Genomic DNA, 16,094 nt, shown 5'->3' with positions numbered 1-16,094 from the left:
CTTGGTGACGTGGGAGCTCTGCAGGGAGCGGGCTGGGAAAGGCCCATGGAGGGGCTGCTGTTGGGGTCAGCACGGCCAGGAGAGCACTGCTTTCTGTCTAGGATAGAAGGCAGAACCTTCTGTTGGTTCACAACCAATCACTGCACTGTTTTCCCCAAATCATACTTGTTACATGGCAATAATCTGCCTGATAATTTAAACTAGTAAATGCAGAACAGTACCTGGGTCATCTCTACCACGCCATCAGAAATACAGTGTTTTCACGGCAGCTTTCCTTTGGTCTTTAAATCATTCCTCATATCTTTGAATTCTTTAATTTGATTCCCCTAATTTAGTTTTTTAGCTTTTGCCACAAGTTCTTGGTTTATCAGCCTTGGCTTCCTTTTATCTGATCTGAAATTAAGATCTATTCCGTGACCTCTATGCCTCTAATGGATTTTCTGCTTAAACATAAGTGAATGTATAATTCAGCCAGAAGGTTTTTCATAGCAGTGCAGACTCACAATGGATTAAAAGCAGTTAGCTTTTACTAATGGAAGCCCCTGTTTGGATCTAGTGCTCCAGTGATGTCCTGTACAGACAAGACTTCTTCCTTCGTGCCTCTCTTTAGCCCTAAGGAAAGCTTCTTTCAAATTCAATGAACTTCAAGGCTCTTTATTTTCTTTATTTTTAACAATTTGCAGCTCAGAACTGGGGAGGGTAGCTGCTATGATATAACCACGCTGTGTTGCTGTGTGTAAAGATAATTTTAGCGAGGAGAATGGCATCCCTGCTTACATGTGCAGTCACACACAGTAACTTCCAAAGTCTGCTCCCACACTGTTTGCCTTCCCAAGCTGAGGGAGCTCTGGAAGCACACAGTAGTGGCGAATGCTGAGAGCATCCCAGCAGCCCGGCCTTCCAGCATCCATCAGCTTCCTTTGCTCAGGCCATCAATGCAAGGCCAGGACCTGTCTGCCACCCATCCCTGCACCTCCCGGCAGTGAAGCAGAGCCTCCAGATTAATTCCCTTTGCTCAGAGGATGAAAAACACACCTGAGCAACAGATGGTGCGTGCAGTCTGCCTCCGCTGTCAGCGTTCTGTCTTAGCCTTTGTGGACCAGCCCTCCAGCACCAGAAGTACCTCTCCTAATGCACTTCCTTAACAGCTTAGCAGTGACAGCTAATAAGTGACAAGAGAGCCTCGAGAGATGCTATGCGACAAAACACAGCAAACAGCTTTTCTGAAATGACCCTGTGGTTAATATACAACACAAATGCAGACACCTGCAGCCCCTCAGCTTGTGATTCCTGCTCACAGGCCCCCATGCATTAAGCTGTGCCGACAGGGATATCTGAAGAAATCGGTTGTGGCACCAACACTTGGGAGCACACCTTACAGCGACCTTCTGCTTCTCCATAGAAAAAGCTTAAACTCCCTCTTGTGGATAACAGAAGCTCTTTTTGTAAGAGAAAGACCACTGAAGAGTATGCAAGAAATGAATCTCTCCCTTTCCTTTCTGCATGTTTTTCCTATGTTCCTTCCCCACATCGTTCCCATACAAGTTGTGCAGTGAAAAGAAAGAGGAATTTCTCTGCTGACTTACAGGTCTGTGCTGGGACAACCAAACTGCCAACAGAATGGGAACACAGGGGAAAAGAACTTCCTTTCCAGATGAAACTTTTTTTCTCCTAATGTCTATAGTCTAAATTTAAGTACACTTTACAATATTTTAGAATAAAGAAAAACAGAGAAACGCTCAGTTTAGTATCAGACAACCAAAACCAGGCATTATGGATTTCTATCAAACCATAAAGAAGAAGTTGGCTTTTCTGGACATATTTCAGTTTGAATGTGAATTGCATTATTCAAACAGTTCTACTTTGAGGTGCCTGTATGAGACTTTCTTCTTATATGAAGTTGATAATTACCCTTCAGGAAAGGAAATTTGAGTAATTAAAATAGAAATGGCATTTTGTGTCTCTTCCTGGTAGTATTGACTACAAGAAAAAGAATCTATCAAAGCAGAATTGATACACTGTGCTTCACGGGAGCCGGGAGAAGCAATTCCCACAGCAAATGATGTATTTTGTTCTACACCAATATGGAAACTCCACTGCAGGTCTGCGTTACCTTCGGAGCACAGTGAGGACTTACCATTGCTGCAGGTGCCATCAGCTCGAGTTCTTCATTGCAGAGCAGTTTCCATGGCAGGGCTCTCCTTCCTCTCCCTGTGCCAGCACACTTGCTCATGGGTTGTCAGGACCTGGAGTGTGGAAAGGACCCATCTGAAAGCACTGCATTTTAACAGTTTTTTTCTACTGCATCGTTTCAGTGATCTGGTCTATGCAAACAAAGTTACCCCTCCAGTTTCTGACAAGCTCTAATTGATTGTTGCTTCCATCTTAAATCACCGAGTACATCAGAAACAGCACAAGCACAAAGAGATGGCAGACCTTCAAATTAAGGAGGCTGTAAATTATAGGATTGGGGTCTGTGGGCACAAACCTGCACAGAGGCATCAGCACTCCCAGACATCCAGAGCTGGGGAGAACAGCTCTCAGCACAAGAGTCCAGAGCACAGAGAGCTGCTCACAGCAGCAGGAACACGTCGCTTATAAGCAATATAATGTCTAGAATTTGGTAAATGTAACCCCAAGTGAGGATCATTAAAATTCCTGCAGGTTGCTGAAATTAGTCTGCAAATTTGATTATGCATCACTGCTATCAGCAAAGCAAAGAATATCAGTTATAAAATTGGAACTGGAAGATACATGCAGATTCTGAGGCTGCTGGGGGACAGAAAGATGCGGGTTACTTTAAAGTACATCGCAGTTTGCACATTGCCAGAAGAGGCACAAAGGCCATCAGAAACATCCCTCGTTGTGTGCTTCTCTGCAATGACAGCAGAACAAACCCCGGGCTGAACGGCCCCATTAGCAGTGGGGTTTGTTGGCTATGAGCTGCAGCACTGCACCTTTCCCTGCGATTTATGGAGACCAGGAGTCAGCTGACTGCTCCAGTCTCTCCTCATTTCTTTTATAGCTCAAAAAAAGTGGAAATGGACATTTAAAACACATTTCAAAACAATTTGTGCCTGAGCGTACGTCGTGTTTACAAGAAGGAACTACCAAAGCCAAGTAATAAAACCTCCAGAAATGCAGTTTATAGTGGAAACTGTGGCACAACTCTAATTACTTCGGCATAACAGGCATCTCTGTGGACAGAGTTGCAGCATATTTTTAACCTACATGAAAAAGTCAAATAAGAAATGTATGCAACAAGAAATGGGAACATAAATCCCTTCCAAATGGAAGACAATTTCCTCTGAGAAAGCTTGCAACCCATTAAAAGCCACAGTTCCCCAGATGAAAGGAGAGGCAAGCAGTGGGACTTCAGCCATTGTCAGTGCTGAATCCGTTCTAACCAAAGTCAGAGGGAGTTTTCCCAACAGCTTAATACAGAACAAGACCTACAGTCCTTTGCAAATTGTCTCCATGAACAAAAATATTCATTTAGGAAATAGATGGCAGGCTTGGGGGGAAATCCATGTTCAGCTGCAGTATGAAAAGACACGTGAACAAATGTCCATTCCCTAGATATGGGGCATGGAAACACAACAAGAGTACCAGGCACATCAGTAAGATCCAAATAATCTGATGGACTTTTTGCCACCTCAGTTTCCCACTTCCATGGTCTCAGTAGCTTTTAGACCTTTCAATTAAAAATGATAAGCTCTATATTTTAGATGGCAAGCTAAGAAATCCTGACCAGGAAGAAAAATAAGTGGATTTGAATGCAGCTACCACGGGCTCACAGGGAGCAGCAGTGTGCAGACAAGGCGGCCATACAGGCTGCCATAGGATACAAGTGGCACCAGACTGTTTCTGTTTGGTTTTGTTACCCCCTCTAAACTACTGCCACTATCCTTACAGTTATCTAAAGTCCAGTTAATCCATTATTTTCGTTTGTTCTACAGCCCCAAACACGCAGTGTTTTCTACTCATTAAAGTTAAAGCAGTAAATCAGACCACTGAAAGCACGAATTTCAGTTGCAACATCTGGAAGTTGTGCCACCATAAGAAATGCAGAACTCTGGGGTTGCCTGGTAGCTGCTGCAGCAAACTGTGCTCTGTGCATCATTTCCCACATAGCTGTGATACAGTACTGCATGTTTCACCCCCAGGAAAATAGCACAAAGGTGAGATGTGGTTCAGTAGCAGATAAAGAGCCACAGAGAGAGGAGAGAGAACACAGGCACCTCTGAGATCTCTGAGGAGGGGTGAAAAAAGAGAAGTCCTTAGCCTGGCAGCCTGTTCCTATGGTTTTCCATACAGCACCAGTCCAGGAGAGAATCTGCACTTATCCCCAAACAGGCTGAGCAGTCCCTGAGCCAAAGTGCCAGCATGCTGGTGGCTGTAATTATCTCAGTAAATGCAATACATGACAAATCACAGCCATAAAGGCATTCAACGTCCCTTCCAAAGCTATCCACATAATGCCAGGTTGGTAACAGTCTTCAAATCTCAAGGAGGGTTCCTCTAAAACTCCAAGTATTCCATTCGCTTATAGCAGAGGTTTCTTGGTTGTTGGGTTGGTTTTTTTTGTACAATATGTCATTTTCTCTTGTGAGATTGAAAAACACTGTACACTCATTTACGCTTTTTTAAAAAGGTTTCCCTTACATTGGGGGCCAGGTTGTTTGATTATTTATTCACAGTTAAAACGATGCAGTAAAACAGGGTATTTTGTGCCTACCTACACTGTATTCCAAAGTTATTTATTCCACTCATCTAATCTCTACAGACACCTTAGCAGTACTCAGAGTTTACAATACGTGCAGAAGGAGCAGCACGCACTGAAGGTAAGAGCCAAGTCCCAGGGCTTTTGTTCTTGCCTGCTGGAGCCATCTGTTGCTTTGTAAGAAGCCATCACTGTGCAGAAGGCTATGATTCCTTTTGTGTCAGAGAAAAGAGCCCGTGTGTATTAGCATTCAGATAACCTCAGTTTGGTATTTTTCTTCATCAGAATGAAGACACAAATACATGTGTTATTTCGTTTGCTGTGACTGTCAAAATTAGAAGATAATCAAAAGTGGAAACATCTCAGCTTCAGCCAATTCTAAACACGGCCATATGTTCTTTTCATAATGAAGTTAATTGTGTGGCCTGTGGAAGTGGGGAGGAACTCATCACAGCTGGCACAAGGTGCCCTGGCTCTGGGTGAAGGCTTGGTGACGTGAGTCTCTGCCATCAAATACTGAAAGATCTGGAAGAAAGTGAGGATGAATAGACTGTGCACCACCAATCGTAAGGCTGGGAGCCAATCTGTGCAGATCAAGCAAGTGACATCAAAGTGCATGAAAGCATGGACAGGAATAGCACAATGGCTTCGTGAATCACAGCTTACACTTCTGACCAGCACTCTGTACGTGTGCTACAATGAGCCAGTGGTGCAGCACAGCCATCCCACAGCACACAGCAGCAGTGCTCAGCCCAGCACAGCACAGCCCAGCACACTCAGGGCCCAGCAGCTCCCAGGGCAGCCCCATGGCCATGTTGGGTGCTGGAAGTGGGATGTGGGATCAGCACTGGAGATGGGCAGAGAAGCACACAGCAGATTCCCACACACAGCCCATGACCGACCGTGAGCACAGTGCTGTGCTCTCGTCACCAGACTGAGTGCAAATAAATAAATAAATCAGGGACAGCAACTGCATGGAAACATGCACAAATATTTTGACTGCTGAGCTGCAGCTTCTCACCAGCAATCGGTCCTAAAAATCTCATAATTAGTGGCAATGATTAAGACAGAAGTGTCACCTTCCATTTATGCAGCAGTTTTCATCCTGAAGCACTTCATTAGCTATCTTTTCAAAGACCACTTAGCAATTGATTTGGCTGTATTTATTCTCTGTCTACCGAAATCAGAAAAGAGACAGATTGTTCTCCTTTTAGAATCTCATCAGATAAAAACCTTAAGCTGTAGTTTCCATAGAAACACATCATGGGTCTTTTAGTTCTCTATCAAACCTGTTCATAAACTTTGAGCTTTACTTAATGTTACATTTTCAAAAATACCAATTAGTTCTTCTGTTATTTAACGCTCTCATAGTCCTTTGCACTTGCTTTAAGTGAAGAAGGACAGACAGACACAGCTGGGCCGTGTCAGCACTGTGCTCAGTCGTGGCAGTGCATCCCTGTGGTGGGAAAGGAGCACAGGGCAGGAATGAGGGCCAGGACTTCACCCACACAGGCTGACATGTTGGAATTAATGCTCCTCAAAGTCTAAGCATAGTATCAGAACTACGTCATCACTGTTCTGACAGGATAAGCTTTTATTCATGGCAACCTGTGTAACTATTTCTAACTGCAGCGTGGATGTGAGGCACAGATCTGCATCACTGAATGAAACAGACAAAGTCAAGAGAAGAACAGTGGCTGCTGGGGAATGGGGAGCACCAGGAAAAACAACAGGTTCTGTCATCTGCTGGCATCTCTGGGTGTTGATCACATCCCAGTTTCACATCAAAGTTTGCTATGGGCACTCAGGCCTGATCAGAACCCTGCCTATGGGAAACCATGCCAGGCAGGTGATGAACACAGCAGCTCTGGGCCATTCCATGGACGTGCCAATATAAGTTTCTTCTGCATAAAAGCATTATAGCATTTTTTTTTTAAATAACGTTGCTGCTTTTGGAAGAGATGTAAAATCAATACGTAAGTTCAACTCACTGACAACCTATGAATCACAGAATCACAGAATGGCCAGGGTTGAAAGGGACCTCAAGGATCATGAATCTCCAACCCCCCTGCCACAGGCAGGGCCACCAACCTTCTCATTTAATACTAGACCAGGCTGCCCACGTTCCCATCCAAACTGGCCTATGGGGGCATTTCTTCTGAGGCCGGGCTCCTGGAAGCCTCGCGTGCCATTGCTCTGCTGCTTTAAGGGCACCTCGATGGCTTCCACTTGTCCTACTGCTCTCCTTTTTCTTCTCTATTACCCAAGGCTTTTTCTGTTTTGTTAAACACAAATTTTCTCCTTCACCAAATCTACAGAAGCAAAGAAATCATTATTCTGAGGAATCAAAAAGCTGCCAGCTGAATTCTGGGTAAGCCCAGCAATGACAAGCAAAACCTTCTGCACACACGACTAGCATACGGAATGGCAGAGGGAACGGAAGAAGGGTTCACAGGAAACTGATTGGAGAGCACTGGGAAATTCCAGTGTCTCTTACTTGCTTTAGCTTAGAAGATATTCACTCAGCACAGGCCCTAAAATACAGAGCTGGATTCTGTTCAATGTTGCTAACACAACATTACGGCGCTTTTTCTTTTTTTTCCTTCTTTTATTTTTCCTGCTGACAGAGGGGCAGCTCAATGCCTCACCAAGGGCACACCTGGAGCTGCTGAACCACCACACGGCCAGGAGGGGAGGCTCAGTCCTCTGCTCTGAGCCACAAGAAATACTCCAGAAAATAATAATAAAGCAGAGCGGGGATCCCTGGGGATGAGTTCTGCTGGCTGGGCTGCTATGTATATCCGTCAGTGTAAACAACCTCCCAGCAATTAACCTCCCAGCCTCAAAGATATTATAAACAATGCACCCTTTAGTGTGGGAGAAATGATTCTGTTTAAAATAAATGAATTTAACATGCTTCTATTTTGGGGTTCTCAACTCCAAAAGATCTATTTCCACCGCAAAGAAAGAATCCCATGGTGCAAAAAGGGGCTCCTAAATGAAGTGCAGATTTGTACGACGTGGGAAGCGTTGGCTCAGTCTGCTTTTGTTCAGTTGTAGCTGCTTTGGGAGGCACTGAGAGGAACCGATGTTCTTCTGGAGGAAACTGAGGTGTGTGCAAACACTGCAATTCCTCACGTGATGGAAAGTGATGGTTCTCCAGAGATCTGACTCCAACTCAAAAGTCAACAGAGTATTTAAGCACATATGCAGATAAGAAGATAGTAAGTGTCCTCACTTATGTGGAGTTAAATTCATCCCTAAAACTGAATGGTGAACAGCAATGGGAAAAGTCTGTGAGAGTCCCTTAGAACCTATTGCTAACTGGGGGAAAAGAAACAGCAGTGAGAAAGCACAGTAATGCTCCTCGTTACCAACGTGTTCCACGTGCTCAGTGCGGGACGCAGCCAAGCACAGCTCTTGGGAGCTCAGGTACAGCAGAACTGCCACGTGGAGCTCTGCACAGCACCTGCAGCTCCTGGGGTTCGCGAGCACAGCATCTCAGACCCAGCGCGTTTGGGAGGTCAGAAACAGCACTGAAGGGAACAGCCCCTGACAGTCGCCGCAGACCACAACTTCATTATAAGAAGGACTGGGATGACACAGATCTATACCTTAAAATACTGTTTCCATTGCTGCCACGGGCAGAGCCGTGCTTGGGACCCGGCTGACACCTCGTGGTCGCTCTGTGCTCTGCTCTCAGATTTTCCAGAAGGCAGAAATCGCATACGGACACACACAGGTGAGCGACCACAGCAGCTGCAGCTGCTCCCCTGCGGGATGGCGGGGAGCACAGGGGCTGACACCGTTACACACGTGCTGCTAAGGATTAACAAATCCATTTGCAAGCCCGCGGTTGTCCTCTGGCGAGCCAAAAATCAAATCCTTTCATTCCTTTATTAATTGAAACAACAACAACAAAAACCTCAATGAGAAGACTTTCCAACACTGCTATAAGCTGCGTTATAAGGTTATAACCCTCACATAAGGGTTGCATTCCCTCGCCTTGGTTTCTCCCCTCTGAGTTCCCGCAGCCCCTCCCGCCCTCTCACCCACCCGAGCTCCGGAGCTGTGCGAGCGCTCAGGGCTCAGCAGATGGCAGCAACAAACCGCACAGCAGCACCGCGACCTCCAGCCCTCCAACACCTCTCCAACCTCGTTGGCAAACGCCATGAAGTGGCAAAACGGTGCGGGATGGGCATCTAAAAGAGGCTTTCTCCTCTTCGAGCAAACGGTAATGTACGTTTGTACGTGAGTACGAAACGTGGCTATTTGAGCTGTAAGTGAGGTGAGGTCACCAGCTCTGTGTGGGATAAAAGGTTTTGGTTGTGGACTTCTTGGTTTAGAGATCAGGCAAATTTACAGGCACTGAAATGATCACAGAACCACAGAATAAAAGGACAGTGCGAGTTGGAAGGGACCCACGATGTAAATGTAAATCAGTAATGATACATTCTGCGGTGCTCAGTTTGTACTGAAATTACCTTACCTCATTACTGGCACTGGCTTCGGCTTTCCTAACTTGGCACTGATGGCAGATCTCCACAGCTCTGTGATTGCACAAACGCATTCCTCCCGTTTCAAGCACTTCCTTCCTTCATCCCTCATCGCGGAGACGTTCTCAGCACTCTGCTTACCAGAAGGCCAGCAAAGTAAAGTGAGGGGGGAAAGAAAAAAAAAAAGGCACGGGATCTCATTTTCCCTGCACTGTTCGCTCCGTTAGCACATCCCCAGCAGGTTCCATTTCCCTGCTCGTGCTCCGTGCCCAGCCGGAGCTGCGCGCACCCACCTGTGCCGCACCGTTCCCTGCCGGAGCAGCTCCGCGTCCGGCTGCTCGCCGTTCCCTTCCCCGCCATCAGCGCCGCGCGGGACGGGGCAGCTCTGCGCGCTGATGGCAGCGCTGGCTGTGCGCGCTTCTCGTGCGTCCGGTTTTGCTTTCAGGAGGACGGTGTGCTGTTAGAGCACAGCGCAACTCCCGTGCTGCTTTATGGGAGGATTTCTCAAAGTTAGGGGTTGTGTTTTGAGTTTTATTGTTTTGTTTTGCCGGAACTCTGCCCTCACTTTAGCACGAGCACAGAACGCCCCAAGGCAATGCCGCTCAAACGGAAAAGGAGAAACGCATCTCTTTGGAAACCGCACCGCACCGTGAGGCCGCGCAGCTCCCGCCTCCGTTTTCACCTGGCGGCTCCGCACCGCGGGGTCACCTGGCCGTTATCTCCTCCTCCGCATCCCCCCGCCTTTCAGCGCCTTCCGCCCTCGCTGCTCCGCTCCCCTGAGGTAAAGGGCGCGCGACCCAACGCTCCCAACGGTCCGCCCCGCACCGCACGCGCGGCCCCGCGGCCCCACCCCCAAGGGCTGCTCGCAGGGGTTGGGCGGTGCGGAGCGGGCAGAGGGCACGAGGAGCGGCCATGGCGGACTGCGAGGCGGGGGGAGCGGCGAAGGCGCAGCAGCGGCTGCACGGTAACGGGACGGGAGCGGGGCGCGGTCTGCGGTCCGGTTCGGTTCCCGAGTTGGTTGCGGTGCCTCGAGAGTCGCTCTCCGTTTTTCAGTTTCGCTTTGGCTTTATACTGATTCCTTTCAGTATCGCTGATCTGTCGCTCGGCGAAGTTTGCTGATTTCTATTCCAAAGTTCGTCCCGCGGGAGCAGCGGCAGCGCATCGCAGCTCCGGCCCCGACCCGTCACCGACCCGTTACCGGCCCACTACCGACCCGTTATCGACCCCCGTGCTGAGGCGGGGCAGCGCCGCACGCGCGGACGGGAGGAGTTGCGGAGCGCTCGTTTACACCGCCGCGCTTTTTGTGAGCGGGCCGGGAGCAGCTGGCGGTGGTTTCCCCGACTCGGGTTTCTGCGCGGTGCTCCGGGTTGAAGCCCCCAAGCAGGGGATGCCCTGAAATAACGCAGCCGGAGCTTTCTGTGCCCGCTGCAACCCGAGAAGGAAGTGAGTTCGTAAGACCACCGTCCGCAACGGCTCCGCTGGTAATCCGAGTTGTGGTATAAATAACTGCCGGGCTGTGTGGGCCCCGATGGGACGCGGGTGGCTCTGGTATCCTTGGGCACGAGCTGCTTCATTCTGTGCTCGTTATTAATACCCGACAAGGGTTGCTCTGATCCCGGCTGTGCCCTGCAGCCCTTTGCCCTCGTGTGCTGCTGGTTCTTCCCTGTGTTGTTTCAGAGGCCGAAACAGAAGTGTTGTGGTGAAGTGTCTGTGGGCTCAGGAGGCTTTGGATGTGACTCTGACTAATTAGGCAAAATCGTTTTAGCTGTTTCCCCCAGGAAATGCTTTGAGATGCTCTGAAACAAACAACAGCAACAACAACAAAAAAGATTTCTCGTAAAAAGTATTAGTCATCGTTTGCTAATTAGCAAGCAGTTGAATAACTGTCATACAATAACCCCGCTCAATCACTCTCACACTGTCCTGGATTCCAGGTAGCAGACCCTGATGTGGTAAGGGCAGTGGTTTGTAGCCTTGTACGCACTTAATTCCCGTACGTGTTGTGCAATGAGTCTGCTGGGCTGTGTGGTGGTGGAGGAAGAGCCTTTCCCATCACTGTGCCTGGCACACGCACACATCCTTGCTGTCTCACAGCTGTGTATTTGGTCACGTTGCGTAGTCTTTGTGGAAGAAAATACTTCTCCCATGAAGGCTGTGCCGCACCAGGAGCGCTCATGGCAGAGCTGCCCCTTTCACCTCCTGGCACGAATTGTCATCCTGCTTGATGAGCCAAGGCGTTATTCCTTGCTAAAGCTGCAGGAATTCTTCCCGTCAGCTTCATGGGGGCCCTAGGTTAATTTGATTAAAATGGTTTTAATTTTCTTTCTCGTTGTGGTTTATTTCCTGAAACGTGTACATAATTTATTGCAGACTGCCCAAAAATAAGATTGTTTGATTGAATTCCAAGTGTGAGTTTTGGATATCTTGATAATAAAAGAGCAAGACTGTTGTTAGTGTGCGAGAAGTGGGGAGCGTTTGAACTGAAGCTATGGGGGTATAGAACAGGTTAGAAAATCAAGCAAGAGAGCGCTCACATTGAGAAGGGAGAGGGATGCAAGCTGAAAAATGGCTCCAAGTTCATAGGTGAGGAGTGTTGGGGTGGTGGAGTTGGGCTGCTTCTGATACAAGTTGGGCTTTGAGAATCTTTTCATGACCACAATAGAACAGTACATACGAGTTGTTTTTATCATTAGTATTTTCTTCTTAGTATAAATTATCCCTATGATTAATAGTAAACCATCGCTGATTGTCATTTCCTTTCATTATTGTAGTTTCCAGGCGTTGTCTCTGCTATAGTGTGTCTTTCTTTCAGTGTTTAAGTTAGCTAATACCCTGTTGCAAAATGGGAGGTATTTGCTTTTTGTTCAGTGGTGTTGCTTAATGCTGAGTGCCGACACGTATCACACAGATAACACATTTCCTTGACTTTTGCAGAATACCTGGAAGTCAGCTGTAAATTGTGGGCAGTATGTGTAGGTAACTTTCCATAAGGAACTTGAAAATGGCACGTGATGTTATGTGCCTCATTGAGGGTTACTGCAGTGGCATGTGAACTTACAGGGGAGATAGTGATGGCCTTTGGAAGCTTTGAGTAACTGTCAAGTTCCTGCTGCCTTACGGACAGAACTTTTACTCTCCAGCACCTCTGTATTCAGTGTTACTACAGCAGCTCTGTGGCACAGATTTTAACCAACTGTGTAAATGAGGAATGGAAACTTTTAATGTTGGTTCCTAGTTCTATCAATGACTTTTACTTTAGTCAAACACTGTGGATCTCAGTTCACAAAGCATAATTATTTGCTTTCCAAATTACTGCTATCTAATGACTCATCTGTTTCGCTTCCTTCTTTATCAATGCATTTGTTGCTAATGCTGCATGCAGTCGTGGACACCCTGACACAACCTGTGTACCCACAGTTGTTAAAATCAATGACTGTCTTTCAGAATCAACATTTTGTTTTATAATGAAGTCAGTTCTACTTGGAATAATTGTTGAGTGGAGACTTGGAGACTTATTTCTTATACTTAGCCACTTTTGTTGTGCTTTTCTCAGATCTGCATCTCTGATAATTGGAACACAAATCAAATTTTTGGTGTCCTGTTGCCAGGCAGGTCATGGGGTATTTCCATCTCACTCCTTTTGAAGCAAGCGTGATTCTGACCTTCTGTCCTCAGCGAAGGACCAGGATTTCTGTTGCTGCCTATTGATAGTTGTACTAGAGGGCCTGGGGAAGAAGGAGGATTTGAGAGTGTGTATTTGTACCTGTTAGCTAAAGGGGTGGGTAAAGATGTGCCTGCTTTGTTCTGTACCAGTGCTGTGTGAACCACATCCTGCCCTCAGCCGTCTTGTGCAACTTAGGGATAGTGCAAAAGAAAGCAGAACTGGGCTCTTAATTTGACTTGATCTAACCTGATGAGTTTGGCCAGAGCAGTAACAGTAATAGTGGCTTATGCAATAGAAAAATCCCGTTGCAGGTGTTCTCCTTAACAGGTGCTCTTTATTTTAAAATCAGAACATTCCTGCTCTTTTCTTCCAGGCGATGCTGACACCGGTCTTGGTGTGTGTGGATGGATCCTGGTGATATTTTCTTTCTTTTTCACCGTTGTTACGTTTCCTGTATCAATCTGGATGTGCATAAAGGTAAAACTTTTCACTGCTAAGTTGGATTAGAACTTCAGGCAATGCAGGTGCTTCCCAATTCAGTATTACATTATTCATTTTAAAAACAAAGAAGCCCATTTTTTTCCTGGACTGTGGCAAATGCCAACATTTCGCTTTGTTGATCTTCAAATCATAAAGGAATTTTTGCACTGACATCTTCACAATGTCTGCCCAGTCAGTGTTGGTATGTGAGCTAATTTGGAATATCAGAATAATTCTAAGAATTGATTTCTTTAAAAACAAAATTAATTTTTAAGGAGATCTCTGCAAATGTAAATATAAATATGTAAGTATGTACGTACATATTTGTATACCTGATAGATTCACAGAGAATGTGCCATTTGTGTCACTTAGAGCTTAATGTTTCCAGCTATGAGGATAAAACTCCTGCTTTGTTTTGGTTAATTCACCTCATCGGAACTACAGGTGGAAAAATCTCTGCTATGTCACACCCACCATGCTGTGTTTTCTTGTTGCCAGGATATTCCTGATGGCCTCTTTCAGCCCCTGCTTGGTCTTGCCCAGAAGTGTTGTTCCTTCTGCTGTTGACAGATAGTGCTGTAGTCTGAAGAATATTTCTTCTGGAATGTTTTTCTTACCGTTCCTTTTGCTGTTTGCTTTTTAAGAATAAAGTTTAGTCTAAAATACTCCAAAGCAGGCCAAATATAGAAATAAAATGTAATGCATACTAGATACGAGGCTTAAGACTGCGTTGAGTCTAGCATGTGTAGTTTGTAATCCATGATACGCCTTCCAGAAACCCGAGGATGACATCCAGCTATTTATTGCAGATTGTAAAGGAATATGAGAGAGCCATCATCTTCAGACTTGGACGCATCTTAAAGGGAGGAGCAAAGGGACCAGGTATGTCCTGGAGAGTTGTCTTAATTTTTGTTTTAATTGAGTTGCTGGCAAAATAATCACTGCATACAGATGATAGACTGGAGTTTCTCAATAATTGTGTAACTTCTGTTGACAAGGTATGTTATTTAGAGGGAGAAGGTAGTAAGCTAATTATCTGTGAGCCTTTCCTAGATCTCCTTAGAGCTGAATAAATGGAGGCTTCTCAGCACACTTTCCTTCAAATCTTCAAATCTTATTCCAGCATGAAAGCCACTGGGAAACACTGCTGAGCTCAGTACGAAGAGCTATACAGCTACAGTGGTTGGAATTTGTCTTATTTCCGCAGCTAGTGCCATCTATTCTAATGATCCATTTTCACATCTTCTTGGATGGATGTTTTTCTACAGGTCTCTTTTTTGTCCTGCCCTGCACAGACAGCTTCATCAAAGTCGATATGAGGACCATCTCTTTTGATATTCCACCCCAAGAGGTGAGCTTGCACTTGCCTTTGTATCTGCTAAAGTGTTTGCAGAATGTTTGCACTTTATTTTTCCTTTCCCACTCTCAGTATTGGGTAGCATGTAATTTTAATGTAGATTTACTGCTTCTGTTTGTACCTGTGAAACAAACTGAAGAATATATAGTTTTTACTGAGATTGTTCAGTAAAATAAGATCCCTGCAAGATAACAAATAATGCTATCAAGTTGTCTTATTTGATCCTTAAAGGATAGTGCTTAAGAGCTAGAATGGGAGAGGGCTGGGTTCAGGGCTGCCAGACCACACGCAACATCCTTCAGTTGTTTCTGTGCAATTTGAAAGGTTTCCAGAAGAGTCAGTGATCTTTTCTATGCCAACTAATCTGGATGTATGAAGTAGCTAAAATAATGGCACTAAAGCATCACCAAATGCTAATACTAGAAATTCAGTGGTCTACTCTCATATGTAGGCTTTGTGTACGTGCTGCTTCTATGTCCTACTATGTACAGGAACACACGAGGACATCCTGTACCTCATGTCATCTGATATCTTTCAGTTTGGAAGTTCTAAAGTACAAAACTGTATTTAATTTCTTGTCCCATTTTACCTGAACATCTTAATTTCTTAGCACAATCTCTCAACAGTCCATCTACCTGAACTAACATCTAACTGATGCCAGCAGACAGCAGCAGTACACAAAATGAGCCTTCTAAAAATGTTAAAATGAGTTAATATCAGCAACATAGCATCGCTGTGTCTGCTGTGTATGTAGTGTATTTTTCAAGACAGACATTTGAAGCAACCTGCCTGGTGCTTCTGTTTTCTGTCATGTTTGCCAGTCAGTTTATTGCTTGTCATTAGTTGTAGCTTTAGACAGATGGCAGCTGTCATAGCATGCTCTAAAGGGTAATTGGTAGAAACCTAATCAATGGCAGGCATGATGTGGTTGCAGCTGCTGATGTGCTATTAGTGAAGTCCTACATTTTTTTCTTTTGACTTGATTAAATTATGCTTGTTTCCTTGTTTTCAATAGGTAGAAGCAGAAATATGTTTTTATTTGTAGAGCATGACTTCTGTGCTTGCTATTCGCTCTTTCTTGATGCTATTACAAAAAGCCCACTAAAATAAGTAGACTGGAAGCAGAAAGTAGGTAAATCTCACACGTACCCCTCTCTTGTCAGGTAACACAATCTTCATCTTCTAACACTGGATTAAAACACCTCTTTGCATGGTCATGTGCATTGTTTCACTCTCCTTATAAATAAAATTTAAAATATAATTAATATTAATGATAGCTTTCTGATGTACTCTCTTTTAAACCATCAAGAATATCTGTCCTTATCTTTGCAAGTACATCTTTTGTTCAATGTATAGGTAAAGTAAATCACTTGC

General features: G+C 45.4%; 2 protein-coding genes across 4 annotated transcripts in view; one reads left to right on the top strand and one right to left on the bottom strand.

The window, feature by feature from the left end:
• DAB2IP (DAB2 interacting protein) overlaps positions 1-9,780 on the bottom strand; it is a 177,205-nt gene extending 167,425 nt beyond the window's left edge. Inside the window, exons 1-3 of the mRNA XM_031601910.2 lie at positions 9,513-9,780; positions 9,213-9,352; positions 2,138-2,246 (exon numbers count right to left, since the gene is read on the bottom strand). The gene's annotated coding sequence lies outside the window, so the exon portion shown is untranslated. The remainder of the gene's footprint in view (positions 1-2,137; positions 2,247-9,212; positions 9,353-9,512) is intronic.
• A 69-nt stretch (positions 9,781-9,849) lies between these two features.
• STOM (stomatin) overlaps positions 9,850-16,094 on the top strand; it is a 10,384-nt gene continuing 4,139 nt past the window's right edge. Inside the window, exons 1-4 of one of the 3 annotated variants that reach the window (XM_031601919.2) lie at positions 9,850-10,000; positions 13,257-13,360; positions 14,173-14,245; positions 14,632-14,714. In XM_031601919.2, the coding sequence (XP_031457779.1) occupies positions 13,349-13,360; positions 14,173-14,245; positions 14,632-14,714 (168 nt within the window). In that variant the 5' untranslated portion in view covers positions 9,850-10,000; positions 13,257-13,348. Of the gene's footprint in view, positions 10,001-10,020; positions 10,184-10,248; positions 10,701-13,256; positions 13,361-14,172; positions 14,246-14,631; positions 14,715-16,094 lie in introns of those variants that run through there. The other 2 variants (XM_031601917.2, XM_031601918.2) reach the window with 2 other exon arrangements.

Source organism: Phasianus colchicus, chromosome 19 (genome assembly GCF_987193195.1).
Source record: "Phasianus colchicus chromosome 19, bPhaCol1.hap1.1, whole genome shotgun sequence".
Taxonomy (NCBI): domain Eukaryota; kingdom Metazoa; phylum Chordata; class Aves; order Galliformes; family Phasianidae; genus Phasianus; species Phasianus colchicus.
This window is presented reverse-complemented; position numbering and strand designations above follow the sequence as displayed.